The sequence below is a fragment of the Colias philodice genome, chromosome 6 (assembly GCF_061535455.1).
Source record: "Colias philodice isolate Cphi_HAF_F1 chromosome 6, ilColPhil1 Martin Lab GWU primary, whole genome shotgun sequence".
NCBI classification, from domain to species: Eukaryota; Metazoa; Arthropoda; class Insecta; order Lepidoptera; family Pieridae; genus Colias; species Colias philodice.
Window position 1 is genome coordinate 10,815,548 of NC_143091.1, and position 22,059 is coordinate 10,837,606.

The window sequence follows — 22,059 nt, forward strand, 5'->3', positions numbered from 1 at the left end:
GAATTAATTTTTCTAACATTTACGGCCCTTTTTAAACCTTCGTAATTTTTATATTATTAAAGTTGTCGTGATGAAAATTCTTGACAAGAAAGTTCAATAGTAACATAATACGTCTACCGTTTTAGAAACATGATTCCATGATATTTTCTCGATAGAAAAAAAATACAAAGTTGTCATTGTTATTTTTTTTTAATCTCTGGCATCTTCAAAATAACAAACGTAAAGTTACGACTTTTTGGATATTAACTATAAAATATACAACCTATACGTCTACCGATTTAGAATTTTGAAATATGCGATGGTTTTGAAATAAACAAGAAATACTTGAAATTAGCGCGCGACCAGCCAATATAGCGAGAGCCGCCCTGTACCTTCCTACCCCGATCGCTGCACGAGTCATTCCCGCTACGGCCGTCACACGGGGAACTTGTATCGCTCGCGTAATCGTAACAAAGGGTGACAACACGATAAGACAAAATGAGACAAATGGGGACAATAAAGAAAATAAGAAGAAGAAACATAAAGGTTGGAGGAAAAAGAATGCTTACAATTGGAACAAATTAATGAAGTAAGTTGGTTTTATTTTAAATTTGATGATAATTGTATTATAGACGATGTTTGATATGTACCCCTGTTTTAAGTACATAACGAATGTGTAAGATTTTTTCATTTATAGCATAGATAATCTTTTCAGAAATCCGGAATCCAGAAGCAAAATAAACCCACTGATTGTTCACAATGTGAACCCACTCCTTCGTAAGTACCTTTATTCAGTCAAAAATATGTATGTTATCAACGCTCTACTGGTTTTATCGCATGATTCCATTTTTAGCAAAAAGCAACAAAGTGCAAAGAAATAAAAAATCATGGTGAACTTAGTGGAAGTATGGTGGATGTAATATGGAACAGGAGCTAATTGGAGTAGTATTATATTTTAAAAAAATAAAGAATTACATTTCTTAGTAGGTGGTAGATAAGTATGTTTTATAAAGAATTTGATGTTGATATTTATTTCATTTATACTTACTACACCTGTGCGGGAAATTGCATAGTACTAAAACAGGTTTATATTCATATTTACATAGTAATGTGAGTTTTCATTTCGAAAAATTTTGTGTAAGTATATTAAATTGAGTTCCTGGGTGATCTGGAAACACAATTGGGCCCGGAAGATGGCGCTGCAGTCACTCCTCCTAATCACATGAACCGATTTTGATGAATATTTGTGTGCATATTATGTCATTGGTGTGGGATGATTGGTTGATTCGTTTTCACATTAGCTAATATTATGTATTTTTGTTGTAAACTTAATTTAATGTTTATAATACATTATTATTGGTATAAATAAGCCAGTGTTCGTCTCACATTGCTGTACCTGCCTACCTACCCTACCAGGGCCTAACTTTGTTCTGGCTATTTTATTTTGATTATTTGTAATGAATAATTACAATTATAATAGAGTGCAAAAAATAAATACATGCGTCAATATATTTTGTGTTTTTTTTAAAACAATTTTTTTATTTTAAAAAATATCATTCCGACCGCACCTATTATAACCTGTATTATTTTGTAATAAAGTAAACATTACGAAATAATAATAATTATTAATAATGTCTAAGTAGTTGTTAAAAAGAAGATTATTTGTTTATAAGCAAGAAAATAAAACCAATAAATCAACAATTAAATAAATGTATAACAATATTATAACTGTATGACGACTCCATACATGTTTGTCCCGAGTCGGCCAGCGGCAGCGCGGCGAGTTTGAAAGAATGACTTCGCGCACACCCGCGTTCGCGATAGCGAGCTATTAGACTCCACCCGCCAAGCAGTGGATTTTTTTTTGTGTATCGTCTTAAGATAATATTAAGTCATCTAAAATGATTTACCAATAAATATAAATTAAGGACTTTTGACTATACTGAATTTTTCTACTCGTTATCTAGGTAAAGCTTAAAATATCATACTGTGGACCTAGAAATTAGAAATTTTAAAACAGTTTCTGAAATAATAGTTGCATTCTTGGCCGCACTTAATGATTTAATATCACATAATATTAATTTAAATAATTATTGTAAATATATTATCTAAACATGATACTCTCATGATTTTTAAAAGTTCTGAACGCGACTTACGGATGTCATGTTTGACACATGACAGCTTTCAAGTTTATTTTGACATTTTGCTCACGTTGTGATATTTGTTTACAGTGAACAGAGGTTATATTTATAAAATTAAATAAAACCATCGAATTTAAAGTTTAAACCATAATAATGGCTCAGGGTAAAATGAAAGTTAAAAGTAAGTTGCCAAATGGCGCGAAAGTGAAAAAGGTGAAAGGAAAAGCAGTAACAAAGCGTAATAACGCGCCAGTGCGCAGTAAAGTTAAGGCAGTGGAAAAGAATAAAATGAAGGCAAATGTGACTAAAATGGTGAATGCTGCAGCAGAACAGCAGTTGAGGGCTCTAGCTACGGATACTCCACAGTTATCAGCAGCTCAACAAAGGGTGGCAGCCGCTCCAACGGCCCCTGCACCTGCCAAATAACAAGCTTCATGTTAATATCTATGTAAATATTGTTATGTAAGTTAATATAATAATAAATTATTTAAGAAAGTATGTGTGTTTTAGTTTATATATCTATTTTCATTATAAGTTGTGACTGGTACAAAGTCTCTAATGAATATAATCGAATACTACTTGAGAAATGTTGAAAATACTTTCACTAGGCAACTTGCTTTATAAAATACAAGCTGTTACCTGCAGCTTTGCCCTTTTGTTAAATAAAATTTTCAAGGTATAAACTATTTTCTCCTTGGGGTTAGAATATATCAAAATAGTTTCCAGATGTCTTCAACATAGTGGCTATCTGCATGTCAAACTTCAGCTCAAAAAGGTCCAGTAATTTGCGCTGTGCATACTCCTAGATACTTCTTTAAAATAGCTCTACTTATTTTGCTGTATATTTGGAAATTCACAAATGACAAAATTTGTTAACCCTTAGTGACATTGAGCGATGAATTTTTACATTTCATTTTTGATAATATACATTTCTGAAAAATTACAATTAGCCATAACATTTTAATTTTCATTCCATGAAAGGCTGTTTCTTAAATTAAAGTAACTACATACTCAGGGAAGTAACTTAGAATAAAAAGCTGAAATGTTAAGGGACCTTCTGATTTTAATTGTCCAGACATAAAATGCAAGAGTTGGCCATTATTTTTAGCTAATGTAGCTTGAAAAAGAAAAAGCTTATAAGACATGAAACTGTTTTTTAGAAAATCTAAAGTAAAGAAAATAAAATGCCTACAAAAAATATTTTATTTTTTGCAACTAAGGCATTATGTTTTGATTAGATTCAAGATATTTTATTAGTTGACTTGATTTTTTCTTTCATAAATATGTAATACTTACGTATAATAAATAATGGTGGACGCATTGAATCAAAAAAAAAAAAAAATGAACAACAAAGAAAATACCATTGATAACATCTGAAGTAAAAAATATTTGACTTTTGTTACTTGGCTTTCTTAGCCTTCATTGGGAATTGAATCAAGTACCACTGGATTAAAACGCACTTACTGCACTAGGAAATATACCGAGTAGAATAATACCTTATTAATACATTGCGTATTAAAATTATTATACAACTAGCTTTCCGCCCGCGGCTTCGTCCGCGTTTTGAAAGAAAACCCGCATAGTTCCCGTTCCCGTTCGATTTCCGGGATGAAACCTATCCTATGTGTTAATCCAAGTTACCCTCTATATGTGTGCTAAATTTCATTGTAATCGGTTCAGTAGTATTTGCGTGAAAGAGTAACAAACACACACACATCCTCACAAACTTTCGAATTTATAATATTAGTAGGATTTGATTTGCAAATTAAATATGCAAGTGCTGATGAATTCTTTAACATTAAATTAATTAATTCATTGTCTTCGTTTATTTCCACAAAATATATTTTATGTAGCCGCGAGATTTCATGCAGACGGACCCGCGGTCTAAAACGAGTACTTATTTCAATATTAAGAATTATTCAATTTAAAGAGTAACAAATGTTCTACATCCAATTCCAAACATCCACATACATTCATACAAAAACTTTTTTTTAAATACATCATAGCTTTCGCGCTAAAAGTAATAGTTTTTATTTGAAGCTGGAGATGCTGGAAAATTCAAAGGTTATTTTCATATATTAATATTTGAATAAAAAACATCGCTACTAATTTTCTAAAGGAAATATTATTGTGCAGTATAATATTGTAGGTACCTACCGACTTCGGTCTTTTCTTCTGGCCCGCTTGAAAGAATTTCATTATACATATTTACCGGCCGGTACCGCCGCAATTTTTAAATCTGTAATATCTTCGAAAATATTCACTTAAATCATACGGTGTAAAGGGCCATATAGATCTACTAGCGGTCCGCCCCGGCTTCGCTCGTGGTACATATGAAAAATAGATGTTGGCCGATTCTCAGACTTACCCGATATGCACAGAAAATTTCATGAGAATCGGTCCACCCGTTTCGGAGGAGTATGCAGACTAACATTGTGACACGAGAATTTTATATATAAGATATTAAATGAACAATGTATTCAAGGTATTTAATTGGTTAAGGATTAATGCTGTATTGGTTAAAATCGCTTCGAAAATTAACCATTATTTGTCGTAAAAAGTAAATGACAAAAAAAAGTTATTGTGGGTTATCCATAAGAGATAGACATATACTATCGCGGACTTTTCTGTAGACCTTTTCAATGTGTAGGGTTCTGGCACCAGTAGTCAGCCTTTTAGTGGTAAGTTTGGGTTCAAACTCATATATGAAAATATTAGAAACAGTAAATTAAAAGTCTTTTGAATGAATTAAAATATATATTAAAATATATAGAGATAAAGTTAAATAAATGAACTTACTCATTTATTTAACTTTATCACAAAATTAACAAAAGTAACAAACTTAATCTCTGATACAATGAAATATACGTTTGAACAAAATATGGCACTTTTTACCAGTGTTCAGCCGCCAAAAACTAATACTCAGCCGTATTGCCACCTAGTGGTCAGCCTCTCTTGAGATCAATAGTTTTAAGCTTAAAGATTAAGAACATTAATTAACAATTAGTAATAGGTACTAAGTTTAAAAAAACAGTGAAATAAATAAGAAACTCTTTAAGAAACAATTTAATTATGAACGGCTGAGCACTGGATCTAGGTTCACCAGTACTCAGCCATGTAACAAAATTGAACTATTGAAATTGCCGACTATTGGGTTTGTGATACAAATATATATGGTATGAGTATTATAGATAAAAGGATAAATTCTGAACTTAAAAATGATAATCAACCCCGGCTAACTACTGGTTTTATAATTAAAAATGATAAAACCAGTAGTCAGCCGGGGTTGGCTGAGTACTAGATAATGTATATAAAAACGGGACGCAGTAGTCGGCCACTTCATTATTTAATAATTCTTAAGAAAAATAATATACTTCATAATTGGATACAATGCCTAAACTCTTGATAAATATAAATTCGAATACAACGTGTCATAAATATTATAGAAAAATTAAATAAGTTACCATTTCTGCGAACGCTTTCCACTAACGAAAAAATAGCACTCGCATCGCTTGTGGCCTCGTCAGCTGACGACGTCGGAATAAACTCATATTTAATGTACTTCGCAGCCACTTATCAAACATGTTTGGATTTTTTTCAACCAATGAAAGGTCTCAGAACCAATTTAAAATAAATTGATTGGTTAATTTCGAATAATGAACTATTTATATTGGTTTTAAACCGAAAAAGGCTGAGTACTAGTGCGGGGCTGACTACTAGTGCCAGTACCCTACAATACTTAGTACATTATTTTGATAAAACTCGTAGGGCCTGCGTTTGCAATGTAAGCGGAAAAAATGTAATTATTTACGACATCACATTAGAAACCTCAAAAATAACAGTAAGTACTTCTCCACTATTTAATGGATGTTATTATACATATAAACCTTCCTCTTGAATCACTCTATCTATTAAAAAAAACCGCATCAAAATCCGTTGCGTAGTTTCAAAGATTTAAGCGTACAAAGGGACATAGGGACAGAGAAAGCGACTTTGTTTTATACTATGTAGTGATGATGCTCTTCAATTAATTGTACAGTTCAAATTGAAGTGTTTACCTGTAATTTCAAAACATCTGTATTTATATCTGTTTTAAAGTTACTAATTTCTATAATTAAGTTAATGCTGATATCTAAATTTATAAATAAAAATTTTCAAATATTTTATAGCTGTCTGTCTAATGTCTATTGTTTATCATTAGAACGGCTGTATAAGATGCGATTGCTTTTTCATTTTTTGATATAAGTACCTAGTTATATACCTAAAATATTCTGAAACAATTTATAAAATGAAGATATGATATTATACGTATGATAATACGTTTAATTGTATTAATTACATACGTATTTTGGAACAAGTGGTGAATACTAATAGTATATATTCCTGAAAAATATCGGAACGCGGTAGACAGTAGTACGAATTTTATACAACGAAACTAGCATAAACTAAGTTCTGAGAATCTTTAATACATCCTTAACCAGTGAGGCATTGACCATTTAAATAGCTATGACTCATTATAAAGATAAAACGATACAATTCTGTTTATAATATAAACGCAGTGTTTAAATATAAAAACCAGTAAAATGCTAAACGAATGTATTTATACAATGATCGAATAATTTGCGAAGCCTTCATTTGAATATCAACCTTAAATTGCACCCGATATCAATTAAAGATAAAATCAACGCCGTGCAAACCTGAAACGAAACTCCATTTGTGATCACAGATTAAAAATACTTTTTATGGCAAGTACAGTGAAATTCGATGAAGTCAGTGCTGGTTTTTATATTGCCTGTCCTGCGTATGTGGGTAACATATTCAAGGTAATGTCGCATGCTGAGTGAACGAGTACGTAGGGTTGTGGTGTTATCGATATGATAACTTTATCGATAAGATCTAGATTTTTTATTATGATATAAATTTTATGTGGCAAAATGTATTTGATGTTAAGCCTCTATTCTAAATATGAGAAATAGCGCAAATGGTAATATTTATGTTTGCTCAAGCGGACTTCAGCCCAAACTATCCGGATTATCTATTCTGCGATGTCTGGGATAAAAGTTGGATATTTTTTTCAGGTGGGTTATTTGCAGGTCTTGTATGAAAGGTTAAATTATATTATGTTTATCTATTTCTAATAGATATCTTTCGGGAATGCCAGGATACAAGTAGCTTAGAAGTTCAATGCTAAAAACGACACCCATTTTTTACGCATAAAGTAATATATTAACTAACTACTTACCTATTCATGCTATCTATAAACACGCATCATCAAGTGCGACAAAAACCCAAAGATTGTTGACATCAAAAGATCGATATCAATCGGCACTCACTAGCGGCATCAAGGCGAGGCGAGGGGAGGGGGGGTGATGCGCCGATTTCTCCGAATAAGATTAATAAATGCAGGCGGGGCGGAGGACATCGCGCGGCTAATGACACGACGCTGCAGATATTTTTTATCGCGAATTTAAAACACAAACCTGTTGCGTCGGCTTCCCGCCCGCTGCACTGTGCATAGTTCACCGCTCCTGTTTGAGACAATCAACGATCACACTCGTTATTCGGTGTTCCCCCTTTGCCCTAGCAGGATATAGGACTTCTGAATGTACTTTACAAATGGTCTACGCGTTAATAGGCTGCTTGAAATTAGATAAAAACAAAAAAGAGAAATAACTGTTTAAATAAATACCTACCTAAATAGTTTAGTATAATTTTATAAAGATCAATACATAAGTACATATAAAAAATAGATTTTTCATTTATGAACTAAGGCCTCTAAATAATCTGCTCACTTTTTAAAAAAATATTCAAAGAAATGTTGAGATTCTTCAGACTCTACTAGGTTTATGAGTAGCACATTATGAGTGCCATAATATAAGTAGCAAATTTTGAAATTGAAATGACATTTCCATACAATATTATTAAATTTTCCAACGTCATCTAATAAATAGACATCCTTATAAATTAATTACCACGTACCAAACGTTCATAAGTACTTACATGAAAGCTTGGAATCTATAAACTAATACATTACTACAGAAAAGCTTTAGCTTGATTTTAAGGCTAGTATTATAATAATTTTACTTTTCACGTATAGATATCGTAACTTGACCTAAACTCTTCATTGTGCCGGAGACTTATCCAACAGTGGACTTATTTCGACTCAACGGATAAATGGAAACCCCTTTGTGAAGTTTTGTTTACTTTACACAATGATTTCACATCCCTTGCGGTAGCAACAAAGTTACTCCTACTAGGTATAATATGTCCATACACTCTTATAAGCTGACCTCAGATTCTTTTTGATGAATTCTGCGAATGTCCAGTTTTGAACAGATGATCAGAGACATGATTTTTATGAAGTAATAGCTAAACTATTATTTCATAAAAATTATAGTCATAAAAACGTACGTCTCACTGGACATTGACAGAATCCGTCTCTATTAGGATCGGGAAAGCCATACACAAAAAAGAAGAAGAAGACTTTTCAATATTTTTGGTAAGTGCTTGTGCGTCGAGTTTGGCGTAATAATGCTTGACACATAAATGTCGCAAGTCGCCACACTGCATAGTGCATACTGCATACCCTGTATACGCCATGTATACTACGATTATTGACGTATGAAACGTGTACCTAATGTCTAGTTACTGTTCACGGGCCGTTTATCCTAATGGTGATTGACGTCACCTTGTCGCATTACGTTATTCAGTTAGATTGACCGATACGTCTTAATTGTGTCTTTAGACCTTGTTAGGGCTTAAGATAAAGCATTTTCTAGTATAATTATTCTATGAGATGTATTTTGTAATTGACTTGATAAGTGGCTGATACATTTTTGTATGAAGTACCCTCGTAGTTTTTAAAATCCTTGAAGTTAATTTGCTAGGACATAAACAGAAACATAACTATTAAGTTTAATGTCTTGTTTTATACAGAAATAAAAACGATGCAGTTTTCAATTAAATAGGTAAAAATAATAGCAACACTGACTGATATGAGTTGGAGCATATAATCCACTGTTTATATTACCCATGTAAGTTTATTTAAAGGTTGCGAGAAACATGAAATTACTAATAATAACAAGTGAATCGCGGTTAGATTAAAGCTTTATATGTGAATTGAACTTGATAAAACAAACGTAAAGTTTTATGTAAATTTAATCGGCTCTATATTTTACAACTTTCAAAGGATCGCGATTAACAAATACCTACGTTTATGTTTGTGCTAATTCATATTTGGTCTGTGAATGTAATACCTATAGAGTTTAAATTACTAGTTGTTCATTAATTTATTACTTGGTTTTTGACAGGACGTTCATGCTAAGTAGATAGAAAAACCTGCAAGATAAAGACAAATAAGTAAGTATGAGGCAAATGTATTTTAGTCAAGCGAGCACCTCGAATTGTCATAATTTTCTTATTTATCTATTTCAAATTTTTCACCTAGCATTGAATGAACATATTATAATATTTAAAATCAAATTAGTACACGCATTAATTAAATTAATTGACCTAATTTGTTTAACCCCGAGAATTCCAACTGAATGATTAATTACTATCGATTTGATACTAAATAACACATCAGATTTACAGTCACGCTCGTTTTATTTACAGAAATTTCGTATGTACATAATTTGAGGTTAGGCATTGAACATTGTGTAGCCTGAGGGAATTAATCGAGATGGATTGTGTTGAAATATATGTAGATATTGTATTGTATCCAACCTTCGTACATTTAACGCCATTTCGGTATTACTTACGTATTCTCAGCGGTATTAGAATGTTTTTCGATCATATATTCTTCTGACGAGTAAAAGTTGATAGAGTTTTTAGATTAATATTGAAGAAATTTTGGTGAGTTCGTATCTACAATTTAGATACTTTGAAATACAATATTTGAACAGAAAAAAATATTCGGCGTCGTCCTAATCGTCAAAAATATGGTCCTTGAATCAAATTAATTTTTGCACAAAAGGAATCTTAGTGATCAATTTATCGCCTTATATCTAAAGAACCTATGTGCGATGAAGTTAATAAAAAAAACTGATTTTGGCACATTGATCATATAGAATTCAATTTATATTATAAAAAGTATAGAAAAGAAAAACAGTGGCTTAAAGGTAGGTATTCTGTAGATAGTAGATAGCCTGTAGGATCGAATGATATCCTATTTTTAAGATATACCCGATGCCGACTTGGGTAATATATTAGGATCAGTTAATCAAGCTCTATACCATCTCTATATTGTCTATGCTCTTATCTTATTCTTAGGGGCCTTTGGTATTCTTTTTTAGGGTTCCGTATCAAAAGGTTGAGCGAGACCCTATTACTGAGACTTCTCTATCTATCCGTCCTTCTGTCACTAGGTTGGATCTGAAATTTTCATCGATCGTCTTTATCGCCACCTTAACAAAAAATAATTAAAATTTTAGGTTAAGCAACAGTTGGCGCGGTTATAAATTGGATGAGTGACAATTTTTGATGCAGTTGTACGTTCAGATGTACGGAATCCTTAGTATCGCGAGTCTGACTCGCACTTAACCATTTTATTTGTAAGAATGTTATCGACGTTATTATTTCATATTCCTTGTGTCAGTGTCCTCTCACATACATACCTAATATAATATACCGTTATGTGTTTATAAATGCTTGTATGTTTACAACTTATCAGACATAATAATTATTAAAATTTACCAACTAATTAATGTTGTTTTCAATAAGGATTTCATTTAGGTAAATATTGTTTGGAGTAAAGTCTTGAAAAAGGCAATCCATACTAATATATATTATAAATGCGAAAGTAACTCTGTCTGTCTGTCTGTTACTCAATCACGCCTTAACTACTGAACCAATTTGCATGAAATTTGATATAGAGATATTTTGATACCCGAGAAAGGACATAGGATAGGTTTTATCCCGGAAATCCTACGGGAACGGGTTTTTCTTTGAAAACACGGGCGAAGCCGCGGGCGGAAAGCTAGTTTATAATAAAATTTTTAAATTTCGAACCATCCTCTTCAATCTTTAAAAAATGGTTTCAAATCCATACTAATATTATAAATGCGAAAGTAACTCTGTCTGTCTGTCTGTTACTCAATCACGCCTAAACTACTGAACCAATTTTCATGAAATTTGGTATGGAGATATTTTGATACCCGAGAAAGGACATAGGCTACTTTTTATCCCAGGAAAATGACGCAACCCCGGAAATCCCACGGGAACGGGAACTATGCGGGTTTTTCTTTGACTGCGCGGGCGAAGCCGCGGGCGGAAACCTAGTTAACAATAAAATGAGAATGAAGTTTAATCTTGATTAAAATAATAACGTGACAAGCATTTAGCACTTTATAACTAGATTTAAAAATAAATAAAGCAAGAAAATAAAACGATTAACTTTAATAAAGCGTTTCGAATATCGTGGATTGATTAGTACGAACGTAATATAATATGCAAATGAATTTGTGAATTCTAGTTGTCAATTAATTCTCACGAGTCATTATCGACGAATCTTGATTCAAGATAAATGCAAGTTTAGTCTCTAGTGCGGGTAGTTCTCGTATTACCGTTAAAGGAAGTCGCTAATAAATTGAAATACGGTTCGCGGAGTTTATATTGAAATTAACTGTCTTCACGCGGGATCCTGATAAACTCTGATAAAGTATCAATGTTTCCAATTATAAAGCGGCTGTTTTTACGAGAATATTACTTCTACTTGGTACTATCTTCTAATATATTTTTTTTTTTTTTTTTTTATTTATTATCAGAAACAAAATAGGTTTACAGATATATTAGTGTACAGTTGTGAATTAAAAAACCACTGAGGTTTATAGTAATGTTCGTATACAATAATTTATAACAAAACAATTTCGGTTTAACTGTAGAATACATAAATTGAGTCTAAAGATTGCACAAAAATAACAGTTTTTTTTATAGATACTTATAACTATAACATCAACTACAGTTTGTCTAGATAATATTGCTTAAGTTTACGTTTTATGTTTATTTTGGTAATACAATTTCTTAAATTAATATCCAACCCATTCAAGATATCTGGTAACAAGAACGCGGTACGTCGTTGGCCATACATGTTTTTTGAGAATGGTTTAATTAATTTATTAAGAGTAGTGTTCCGTGTATGGTAAGAGTGTGAATTTAATGTTTGATATTTTGTGTTGAAGAAGTTTTCTTTGAGCAACTGAAATTCAAATTTATAATTAATTGGCAGGACACTGCAATGTTTGAAAAGTTTAGGTATGTCATTTTTAAATTTTATTTTTATTTGCGGCGACACAATTTTTTTGAGAATTCGAACTTGTATGTTCAGAATCCTTTGCATATATGTTTTATAAGTCCTACCATAGCTACTTAGGCCGTATGATATTATAGAATCAGCAAAAGCATTGTACAGCAACAGTCTTGTTTTATATGGTAATCTGTTTTTAATAATATACAAGACTGCCAGAAAAGATCGAAGTTTATTGCACACCTTTTCAATGTGCATCCTCCAGTTGAATCTGTTATCGATTATTACACCTAAGTAAGTGTAGGAGTCGACAGCCTCAACAGTTTCACATTCGCAAGTTGTCGCATGTGGTTTACAATGCATACACTTATGCGTATGATTTTTTATACTTTGATATAGATTACCGTTAATGTGGGGAGATTTGATATGCATTAATTTCGTTTTTCGTGAATTTATTACTAATCCAGCATCATGACACCATCTGCACAGGTTATCGAAGTCATCTTGAAGCAAATTCATCGCTGTGTCAACATTTTTATGGGATACTAAAAGGCATGTGTCGTCAGCAAATTGAAATATCTTGGAGTGTTCTATTGCTTCTCCCATTTTATTCACGTATGCCAGAAAATGCAAGGGGCCCAGCACAGAACCCTGCGCTGTTCCCATGTCCACCTTTGTAGCATCACTATACGTACTACCAATTCTGACAAAGTTGTTGCGATTTTGCAGATAACTTTTGCACCAAGCCAGTAAAGTACCGGCCAATCCACTATCCTCCAATCTATATATTAGTTTCTCATGATCAAGGGTTTCAAAGGCGCGGGAAAAATCAATAAATAGCACCAGAATGTGTTTTTTTCGTTCAGATTTAAGTTTACGGTATCAGTAAAGTCTGATAGAAGGGCATTGGTGCTTTTTCCAGATTGAAAGCCGTATTGATTAGTAGAGATTATATTATTATCATTATAAAATTTATGTATTTGATCACTAATAACTTTTTCGACTATTTTATCAATTGACGAGAGTAATGTAATTGGCCTATAGTTCACAGGGTCATCGTGCGTCCCTTTTTTAAATATTGGTCGGATACATCCTACTTTTAGCTTATCTGGATATTTACCTGTCTGGACCGAGACGTTTATAAGGTTAACTATAGCAACAGTAAGATTTTCTGATATATATTTAACGTCCACATTTCTTATTCCATCTATGCCGGGACTTTTTTTATTGTGTAGATTTTTAATAACACTGGAGACCCTATTGTGTGTTGTTTTTTGAAATCTCATACATACATTTGGCGGGACATTTTTAGACTCTTTAAATAGGCGTTCAGTGCAGTTTGGAATAATATTTTTTATAGAGTTATAAAATTCAACGGAAAATTTATTTGCAATTTGTTTCACTGATATATTTTGGGCTTCAAACGCTTTAAGTATTGATTCATCAATACTTTTTGACTCCCTACCACATATGTTATTTATAATTTGCCATAACTTGCTCGGATTGCCGTAGTTAGTTTTTATTTTATTTTCATAGTATTTATTTCGGTAATATTCAAGTAGTTTATTAGTTTTATTTCGAACTTTAGTATACTGCAGTCTGAGGATATGATTGTTTGGATCAGCTCTCCATTTATGAAATAGGTAGTCGCGTTTTTTGCACAGTTTACTTAAGTTTTCGTTCATCCATCCATAGTAGGGAAATGCATTACAATTGTTGTGTTTTTTATTATCGTGTTCAGTTGACGCATTTTTGAAGTGTGTATGTATGTAATTATATATTTCATCTGGGTTCTTCATATGGTTAGTACATTCAAAATCTATATTTTTTAATTTTTCAAATTGTGTTCGGGTAGCTCTATTTGGTTTTGTATTATAGCGATAAGCTAACGTGTCTGGATATACGGATGCCATAATTACAATTTTGTGATCAGCTAACACCGTGTCAACTGCTGCAGTGTATGACGTGTCGTCAGTACGAGTGAAAATGTGGTCAATGCAAGATTTTGTGATTTTATTATCCCTAGGTTCTATGCGTGTGTAGTTTGATATGCCACACATTAAACCAAATTCGGAAAGCATGTCAAGATAATTATCACGTGTATCGTTTTTAGAGTCTTTCAGGTCAATATTAATGTCTCCTAAAACTATTACATCTTTGCACGTACTTTTGTTTACTGCTGATAATAGTTTGCGTAGTTCGTGTATAAATTGTGTTTTATTTGATGATGGTGGTCTGTATATTGCAACGACTTCAGTAGATTTATTACCTAAACTTAATGTTCCACATAAGTTTTCAAATGTATTACTAGGTACAGTTTTTTCCGTAAACTTTAAATAATTTCGAACATAAACCAAAATACCACCGCCTCTCTTATTATCACGCAATTTAGAGTACATTACATAGCCAGGTATATTAAATAGGTTGGAGACCTCGGTTGATATTGAGCATTCTGATACAACGATCATATCGAATACAAACATGGAGGAGCTTGTTATTTGCAAGAGTTTACAGAAATTTTTATATATGGAGCGTATGTTAACATGCATACACAAAAATTGATACTTCGTGTATGGCAACTTGTTCAAAAAACATTCTATATCTATACAATTCAATATTTCTGTTGGGTTGTTATTACTAATATTACATGAAGCCATAATAAATATAAGTCAAACAGAATACATCTAAAAACTAAATTTAAATGACAAGTAGTATTAATATCTATTTTAGTAGCAAATCAATATCACCTACAGAACGAATTATATGAGGTTTATCTCCATCGGCTTTCTTTGCAAATATTCTGCCCCTCTTAAGCCACACGTATTTGTAGGTTCCGCGTAATTTGTGTTTAGCATTATACAGTACCGTTTTCATATTTGGTGTGAGGGCCTCACGTATGTAAATACGTTCTGCAGCAGTAGAAGTAGTGCACGTTGGGAGCTTCAGGTCCTTAACAAATATTTCTTTAGATTTAGCTGCCGCAACCCACTGATCACGCATCTCGGGACTTTTTAGTTCTATAAAAATCTGTCCTGGTTTCTCATTGCGTCCAGGCATTCGACGAAGAGATTCTATATCTATGACCTTGATGTCTAGTTTATTTGCGATGGAAGTAGCGATAGATTTGAGATTTTCTTCCGGTAGTTTGGGAATACCCGCAATCTCTAATGCATTACAGAGGCTTTTTTGCTCAGTATTTTGAATGTGCTGTTCTAGGGCGGCCACACGGATTTCTAGATTTTTGTTTTGGTTACATAGTTCCATGTTACGGTTTTCCAGTTTCTTTATCTTAGTTTCTTGAGCCTCCAATTTAACTCCCATTTCAGAGACTTCATCAGTGGCAAAAGTGAGAGCCCTTTGAAAATCCTCGAGTTGCTCCCTGATAGATTTTTTAATTTCCTGGCTTATATCATGCAGTAGCTTTTTGATGTCCACACTCACTAATTTAGGGTTTTCGTCTCCATTGTCTTCATCCTCACTTTCTTCCTCGGGAGTGAAGAAGGAGGAGCGATTAGAAATGTTCTTAAGGCAATTTTCACAGCTCCATTCTAGGCTATTTGAAGCCCGTAGAGTGCTCAGTTGCTTATTATTTAATTTCGCACATTCCGGAGTTGCATGGACAATTTTAGAGCATCTACTACATTCCAGTCCAGGTAGTTTTCTAGTTACATTTTTCAAACATGTACTACATTTCTTCACAACCATTTTTAGATTTCAAGTATAAAAGAAAAACTTATTTTATTGATATATAATAAAAACAGTACTTCGTAATCGATAGGGAGTAAGTAGTAACTCACCGCTTCTGTTTCTTTTAATCTTTGGTCAATAAACGCTGTATGAGTCACTGGCCACTGCGACGCGGACGCTCGGCTCTGGCGCTGACCGCACGCGATATTCGCCGTATTGCAGTGAAGCGTTAGGATATATAAACTTCCCGTGTCACAATGTTAGTATACTCCTCCAAAACGGCTGGACCGATTCGCATGAAATGTTCTGTGCATATCACCCGATTCTCATACCTATCCAGGTATGAGAATCGGCCAACATTTATATTTTATTTATTTTAAACACTTTATTGTGCTGCAAATATAACAATAGTAGGTACAATAAAAACTTAAGATAGGACATACAACACAGAAGGCGGCCTTATTACTAACAAGTAATCTTTTCCAGGCAACCGACAGATTGTGTGAAAAACAATAAATAAGTACAGCGGAGGTAGGTAAAAAGTTAAACATAAATAGATGATACTAAAAATACATATACTTACACACTAATATAAGATATAATATACCATAAGATATTATACAGGGTGACCGGCAACTCGACGCGATCCCTCAAAGGGGCAACAACATCTACTTTTCATACCCCTAAGTGAAAAAAGGAAGGCAGAACAACGTTTGCCGAGACAGCTACGTGACTAGAAGACAGACTTGTCTTCCTATTTGATTCTTATAAGGTTTTAGTCTAGTTAGTTTTGTAGTCAGAATCAGACTTCAATCATTATATTTCTTGTGAACATTTTGAAGATGTTTGACTATTATTTGCCCATTATATAAATAATTGTTCATGAGAAACAAAAGATAAATAAAAACTCTGCATTAACCCATAAATATTTACAACAAAGTATCTTTTAAAAGTGTCCGAAGATTTACACGTACTTCACTGCCCATTAATTACAGACGACATATAAAAAGAGGCTTGCCTACAATGTAGAAGTGTAGATTTTTCAATTAGAGACACTTGGTCCTTAAGTAGGGTTGCCAACACTTCATTATCAAAATATAGTATTTTCCAATATAAGGTGTAAAAAAATATAGTACATTTAAAAAAAATATAGTATTTTATGGGAAAAACAAAAAAATAGACAAATATATATTTATTTTTATAAAAACTATATTTTTTTGCACTTCTTGCACTGTGTAACAGCTTTTTGTTTAAAATATAAGTGTTAAGCTTTGTCACATTCAATTTTTAAATTAATATAAATCAAAAGCTCATTTTTTATTATACACATTATTATACACTACTTCTGTTTCTTTCTTCTCGCCACTGGTATATGCGCAATCACTATCATCACTACATAGTAATAGTAATCTTAATATCTTTCTTAATACTATTATAAAGGCGAAAGTTTGTTTGGATGTATGGATGTATGGATGTATGGATGTATGGATGTATGGATGTTTGTTAATCTTTCACGTAAAAACTACTGAACCGATTACAATGAAATTTAGCACACATATAGAGGGTAACTTGGATTAACACATAGGATAGGTTTTATCCCGGAAATCCCACGGGAACGGGAACTATGCGGGTTTTCCTTTGAAAACGCGGGCGAAGCCGCGGGCGGAAATCTAGTATAATATAAAACAAAGTCGCTTTCTATGTCCCTATGTCCCTTTGTACGCTTAAATCTTTGAAACTACGCAACGGATTTTGATGCGGTTTTTTTTAATAGATAGAGTGATTCAAGAGGAAGGTTTATATGTAATGTTTACATCCATTAAATAGTGGAGAAGTACTGTTATTTTTGAGGTTCTAATGTGATGTCGTAAATAATTACATTTTTTCCGCTTACATTGCAAACGCAGGCTGAACCCTACGAGTTTTATCAAAATAATGTACTAAGTATTGTACACATTGAAAAGGTCTACAGAAAAGTCCGTGATGGTATATGTCTATCTCTTATGGATAACCCACAATAACTTTTTTTGTCATTTACTTTTTACGACAAATAATGGTTAATTTTCGAAGCGATTTTAACCAATACAGCATTAATCCTTAACGAATTAAATACCTTGAATACATTGTTCATTTAATATATATCTATATGGCCCTTTACACCGTATGATTTAAGTGAATATTTTCGAAGATATTACAGATTTAAAAATTGCGGGACGTAGCGTTTGCGGCGGTACCGGCCGGCCGCCATTGCACCCGTGCGAAGCCGGGGCGCGGGCGGGTCGCTAGTAGATTATATGATTATACGACTAGCCATCTTAACAATTATTCAAACGCGCGTTCTTATTTTTTTTAATGAAGAATTTGTTTTTAACATTTGTCGGTGTTGAAAATATAGTATTTTTGCGTACTATATATGTTTTCAACAGTATATAGTACGCAGACCCGAAATATAGTACAATACTATATATTATAGTACGGTTGGCAACCCTATCCTTAAGAGCCATAAGGCTAGGAATGGAACGCAAGCTTGTATGCAATGAGTGATCTTTGCTATCATTACGATGTTTTTTGTGAAAATTGTTCACAATTAAAAGCATTGTTCACAAGTTTTAATTGTTAAGCAATTTATGTTTTTATTGCGATTTTTGTGCGTATGTTTTATTGGTTTGATGAGATAATTAAGATGTAGGAAGATATCTTGAATGGGAAATAGTAAAAGTTGAATGAAACGACAGTTTTTTTTTGTATTATAAACTTTTGTTTGTATTGGAAGAGAATTTGATGCATTTCCCTAGTAACTCGATTGGTTTTTACATATTATATCACAAATTTATTTGTATTATTTATTTATTTTAAAAAAGGATACGTAAGAATGTCAAGTGAAAACTTTATAAGTACATATTCGTAGTTTAGTTATAGTGTGACTTATCGTTCGCACCACATTACAGTACATAAAGTTTATATAAGTTTTCTACGTGCACTAAAGCTTTTGTATAGAGACGAAGTTTTACCCAGAAGTTTTTGATCCTGAAGGATATAAAATACGGATTCTTATTTAGAATTTAGAGTGTAACTGACCTATATAAATTACATATACATATATATTATTATGTAGGTACCTACAACGGCAAGAAACATTTATATTTTCATCATCATCCAAATCAAATTACAATAAGTAAACATGAAAGACTACTCTATCTACTAATCGATAACAATAGTATAAAAAACGTTATTATTTAAACAAATAATAGAATAAAAAACAACAATAAACTGCCACCCACAGAGCGTCACGGTGACGGCGCGCGTTGATGTCTCTTCTAGGCACTTGACGATAATTGCACTCTTGCGCACCTCACCGTACTTCCTTGATACAGGCTGTTTACACTTGTTGTTTATAGATGGTGTGAATGTAGAGCTTTTATTAAGCCTCAATTTTATGTTAAGTAGAGTGTTAGATATAATTTATAGAAGACTAATTAGATTCTGATTTATATTTATTTTTGTCGTCCAGTTCGCTCTATTTGTATTTTAATATTAAGCTTAAGGTGAAGACGCTTTACGAATCGAAGTCTTTAGTAATTTTTGAATGAAATTCAAATTTACTTAATTAACACAGTATACTAGCCTGAACGCAAGTGTTAGTCTGCCAATGCACCGAATGCAAATTAGTCCAGCACGCTCATAATATAAGCAAGAAATAACCCATAAGCTTGAATTTGCAATCAGTCTCAATACAGAGTTAAATTTACACTCGACTTAGTTAATTTATACAGTGAGTGCCATGACAGCGGAGTCTGTATCGAGACTATAAATCCGGTTTTGCAGCGCTTGCAATTAAAGCAGTGTCGCGTCGAGTTCGCGACCGTGCGAAAGTGAAGCGGGGGTCGGCGGGGAGGGGGCGCGGAGGGAGCGCTGCGCGGGGAGGGGGCCGGCGGGGCTGCCAGCTGCCCGGACGTGCCCCCGAGTTGAGCAGAATTACGCCGACATGGGAACAGGAGGTGATCACTTTTTGATTTAATATTAATTATTCTTTTTTTTGTATAAATAAAAAATTGTTGATATTTTGTCGGCGATAAATGTAAAATTTTATTGAATAATAGTACATTCTTATTGGGACGCAAGGATGTAACTTTTTACGGTGTTACAATTCTAATTGTAAATATAACAAAATAAAAAAGCTTCCAATACTGGTATCGTTTGAAGATTACGCATTCAGACTAGCAAATATTTTGACGAGATCCGGTCAGAATTTGGCATCTCAAGGAGCTGTCTCTGTACTCTCAAGGATAATGGCACCAATTCATAAATAATCCGGCAACACAAAGCTGCGTTCGCGCTCAGTCTGCGCGTAGCCGTCGGCGCAAGCGCACGTGCCGCGCGATGACTTAGTGCACCAATGGTGTACCCCGAGGCGTCCCGTTGGGGCGCGCCTGACACACTCGCGCCCCTCTACGACGATGTATACAGAGGTCAGCTTACGCATCCTTTGTTTTATGACTCATACTTTAGTGCAATTCCTTTACAATTTTGCAAGCTTTTATTGTGCCCGGATATTATATGTACCGTTTATAACGTTTCATCCTAATTGGATTAGTATTTAAATCACAATTCGAATGCTATTAAGTATATTGTAAAGCTTTATTTATATCGTGTATAAGAAGCTTTTTGCGGACAACAGTGACGCGTCAAATCAGCTGACTCGCGAGCTTTCACGCCGTAAACAAAATGCTAATTAAAGCTCCGATGCAGAAAAGTTCTTTGAGCGGAGCTTTCGCAAAATTTGCAACAGTATTTGATGGTTTTAAGCTGGAATTTCTTTAGTAAACGAGATTCTAACCATTTTAATATGTGGCAAAGGGGAAAGACTTATAAAGGTATTTATTATTCATTGAGTGTTATTTTAAAGTCTTATGTAATTAATGTATACTTTTCCTAAGCCGATAATTTATCTTATTACGTATTTTTTTATAACCGGATGTAACTATAAAAAAGTTTACTTACTTATCTTTCATTAATAATGTTTTCTAACAGATGTTTTTTGGCACCTGTACAGTTGTGGCTTAATTAGGTACTAGCTACTAATCCTCTGTAAAATATAACATAAATGTGCTTATAAATATGTTGTGATATTAGGTACCTATAGAGTCATAAATTAAGTAGTTTAAAGAAATCTATTATCTAAATGGTAATCGATAAGGTTTCCATTAGAACAAAATGAAAAATTTTCTCGAGTTGTAAAGTGGTTAAATACTTACATAGAAGCTTACGACTTTTCAAAGCAATATACCTACCTACCTACGTTTCAAAGCAATGTACTTACGTTATTTGAAAAATATACTTCTTCAGGAATTGTTTATACTCTTATAAGATTTTTTATCAACAGAAATGTTTACATGCAAATTTCATCATCTCTTTCTATTTGCAATTAGTTGAAGAAAAGTTTCAGTTCACAATTCATTTGTAAATAAAGAATTTTGGAAGGAACTGTTTGAGATTACAGAAACTTCGTTTGTTTACATTGTACTTAAACTTGCCTCAAACTTTATCCAATTCCTTTTGTTACAATGATAATATATTCGAGGGTCCCAAAGTTTCTTTCTTGTTCGAATCTTGATCGACAGCCTAAATAATTTTCGAAAAGGTCGATGTAAAATGATGTTAAACAAACACATTTTATGTTAATATTACCGACGTTATTTACTACATTTAACTTTCATACGTTCAAATTTAAATTCAACTTAATATTGATTAAAACAAAATATTCTAACATCGCTCGTGTTAATAACAAAAGAGTGAAACCTCGTTGTAATTCATTCAACCCGGGGTCGACATTTATTATGATTTTACGTAAAGTTTAGCTCTTTCCTTTAGCGATATCGAAATAATCTCAGTGTGAAAATTTTCCGGTTATAACCGAGCGGTCGACGCGTTAGCACCCTCGCCTTTGTTCTAGCATATTGCTACGATGAAAATTTAACATACCTCTTTTAAAATGAATTTTCTACAGTT

General features: G+C 33.0%; 2 protein-coding genes and 2 long non-coding RNA genes across 5 annotated transcripts in view; 3 read left to right on the plus strand and 1 right to left on the minus strand.

Moving 5' to 3' along the window:
* The window catches only part of LOC149488038 (uncharacterized), a 103,919-nt gene extending 92,519 nt beyond the window's left edge, over positions 1 to 11,400 (minus strand). The window contains exon 1 of the long non-coding RNA XR_016315790.1: positions 11,323 to 11,400. This is a non-coding gene — a long non-coding RNA (uncharacterized LOC149488038). The remainder of the gene's footprint in view (positions 1 to 11,322) is intronic.
* LOC149488043 (uncharacterized) lies at positions 26 to 1,236 on the plus strand. Its single transcript, XR_016315706.1, has 4 exons — positions 26 to 568; positions 695 to 756; positions 833 to 966; positions 1,185 to 1,236. It is a non-coding gene; the product is annotated as an uncharacterized LOC149488043 (long non-coding RNA).
* LOC149488044 (uncharacterized) lies at positions 2,186 to 2,616 on the plus strand. The gene has a single exon (XM_089695935.1). It carries the CDS (start codon positions 2,274 to 2,276, stop codon positions 2,544 to 2,546), a length of 273 nt encoding a protein of 90 aa, XP_089552061.1. The 5' UTR covers positions 2,186 to 2,273; the 3' UTR covers positions 2,547 to 2,616.
* An 8,958-nt stretch (positions 11,401 to 20,358) lies between the features above and the next one.
* lft (Limb expression 1 family member lowfat) overlaps positions 20,359 to 22,059 on the plus strand; it is a 30,790-nt gene continuing 29,089 nt past the window's right edge. The window contains exon 1 of one of the 2 annotated variants that reach the window (XM_089696810.1): positions 20,359 to 20,519. In XM_089696810.1, coding sequence (XP_089552936.1) covers positions 20,447 to 20,519 — 73 coding nt within the window. In that variant the 5' untranslated portion in view covers positions 20,359 to 20,446. Of the gene's footprint in view, positions 20,520 to 20,566; positions 20,925 to 22,059 lie in introns of those variants that run through there. The other variant, XM_089696809.1, reaches the window with a different exon arrangement.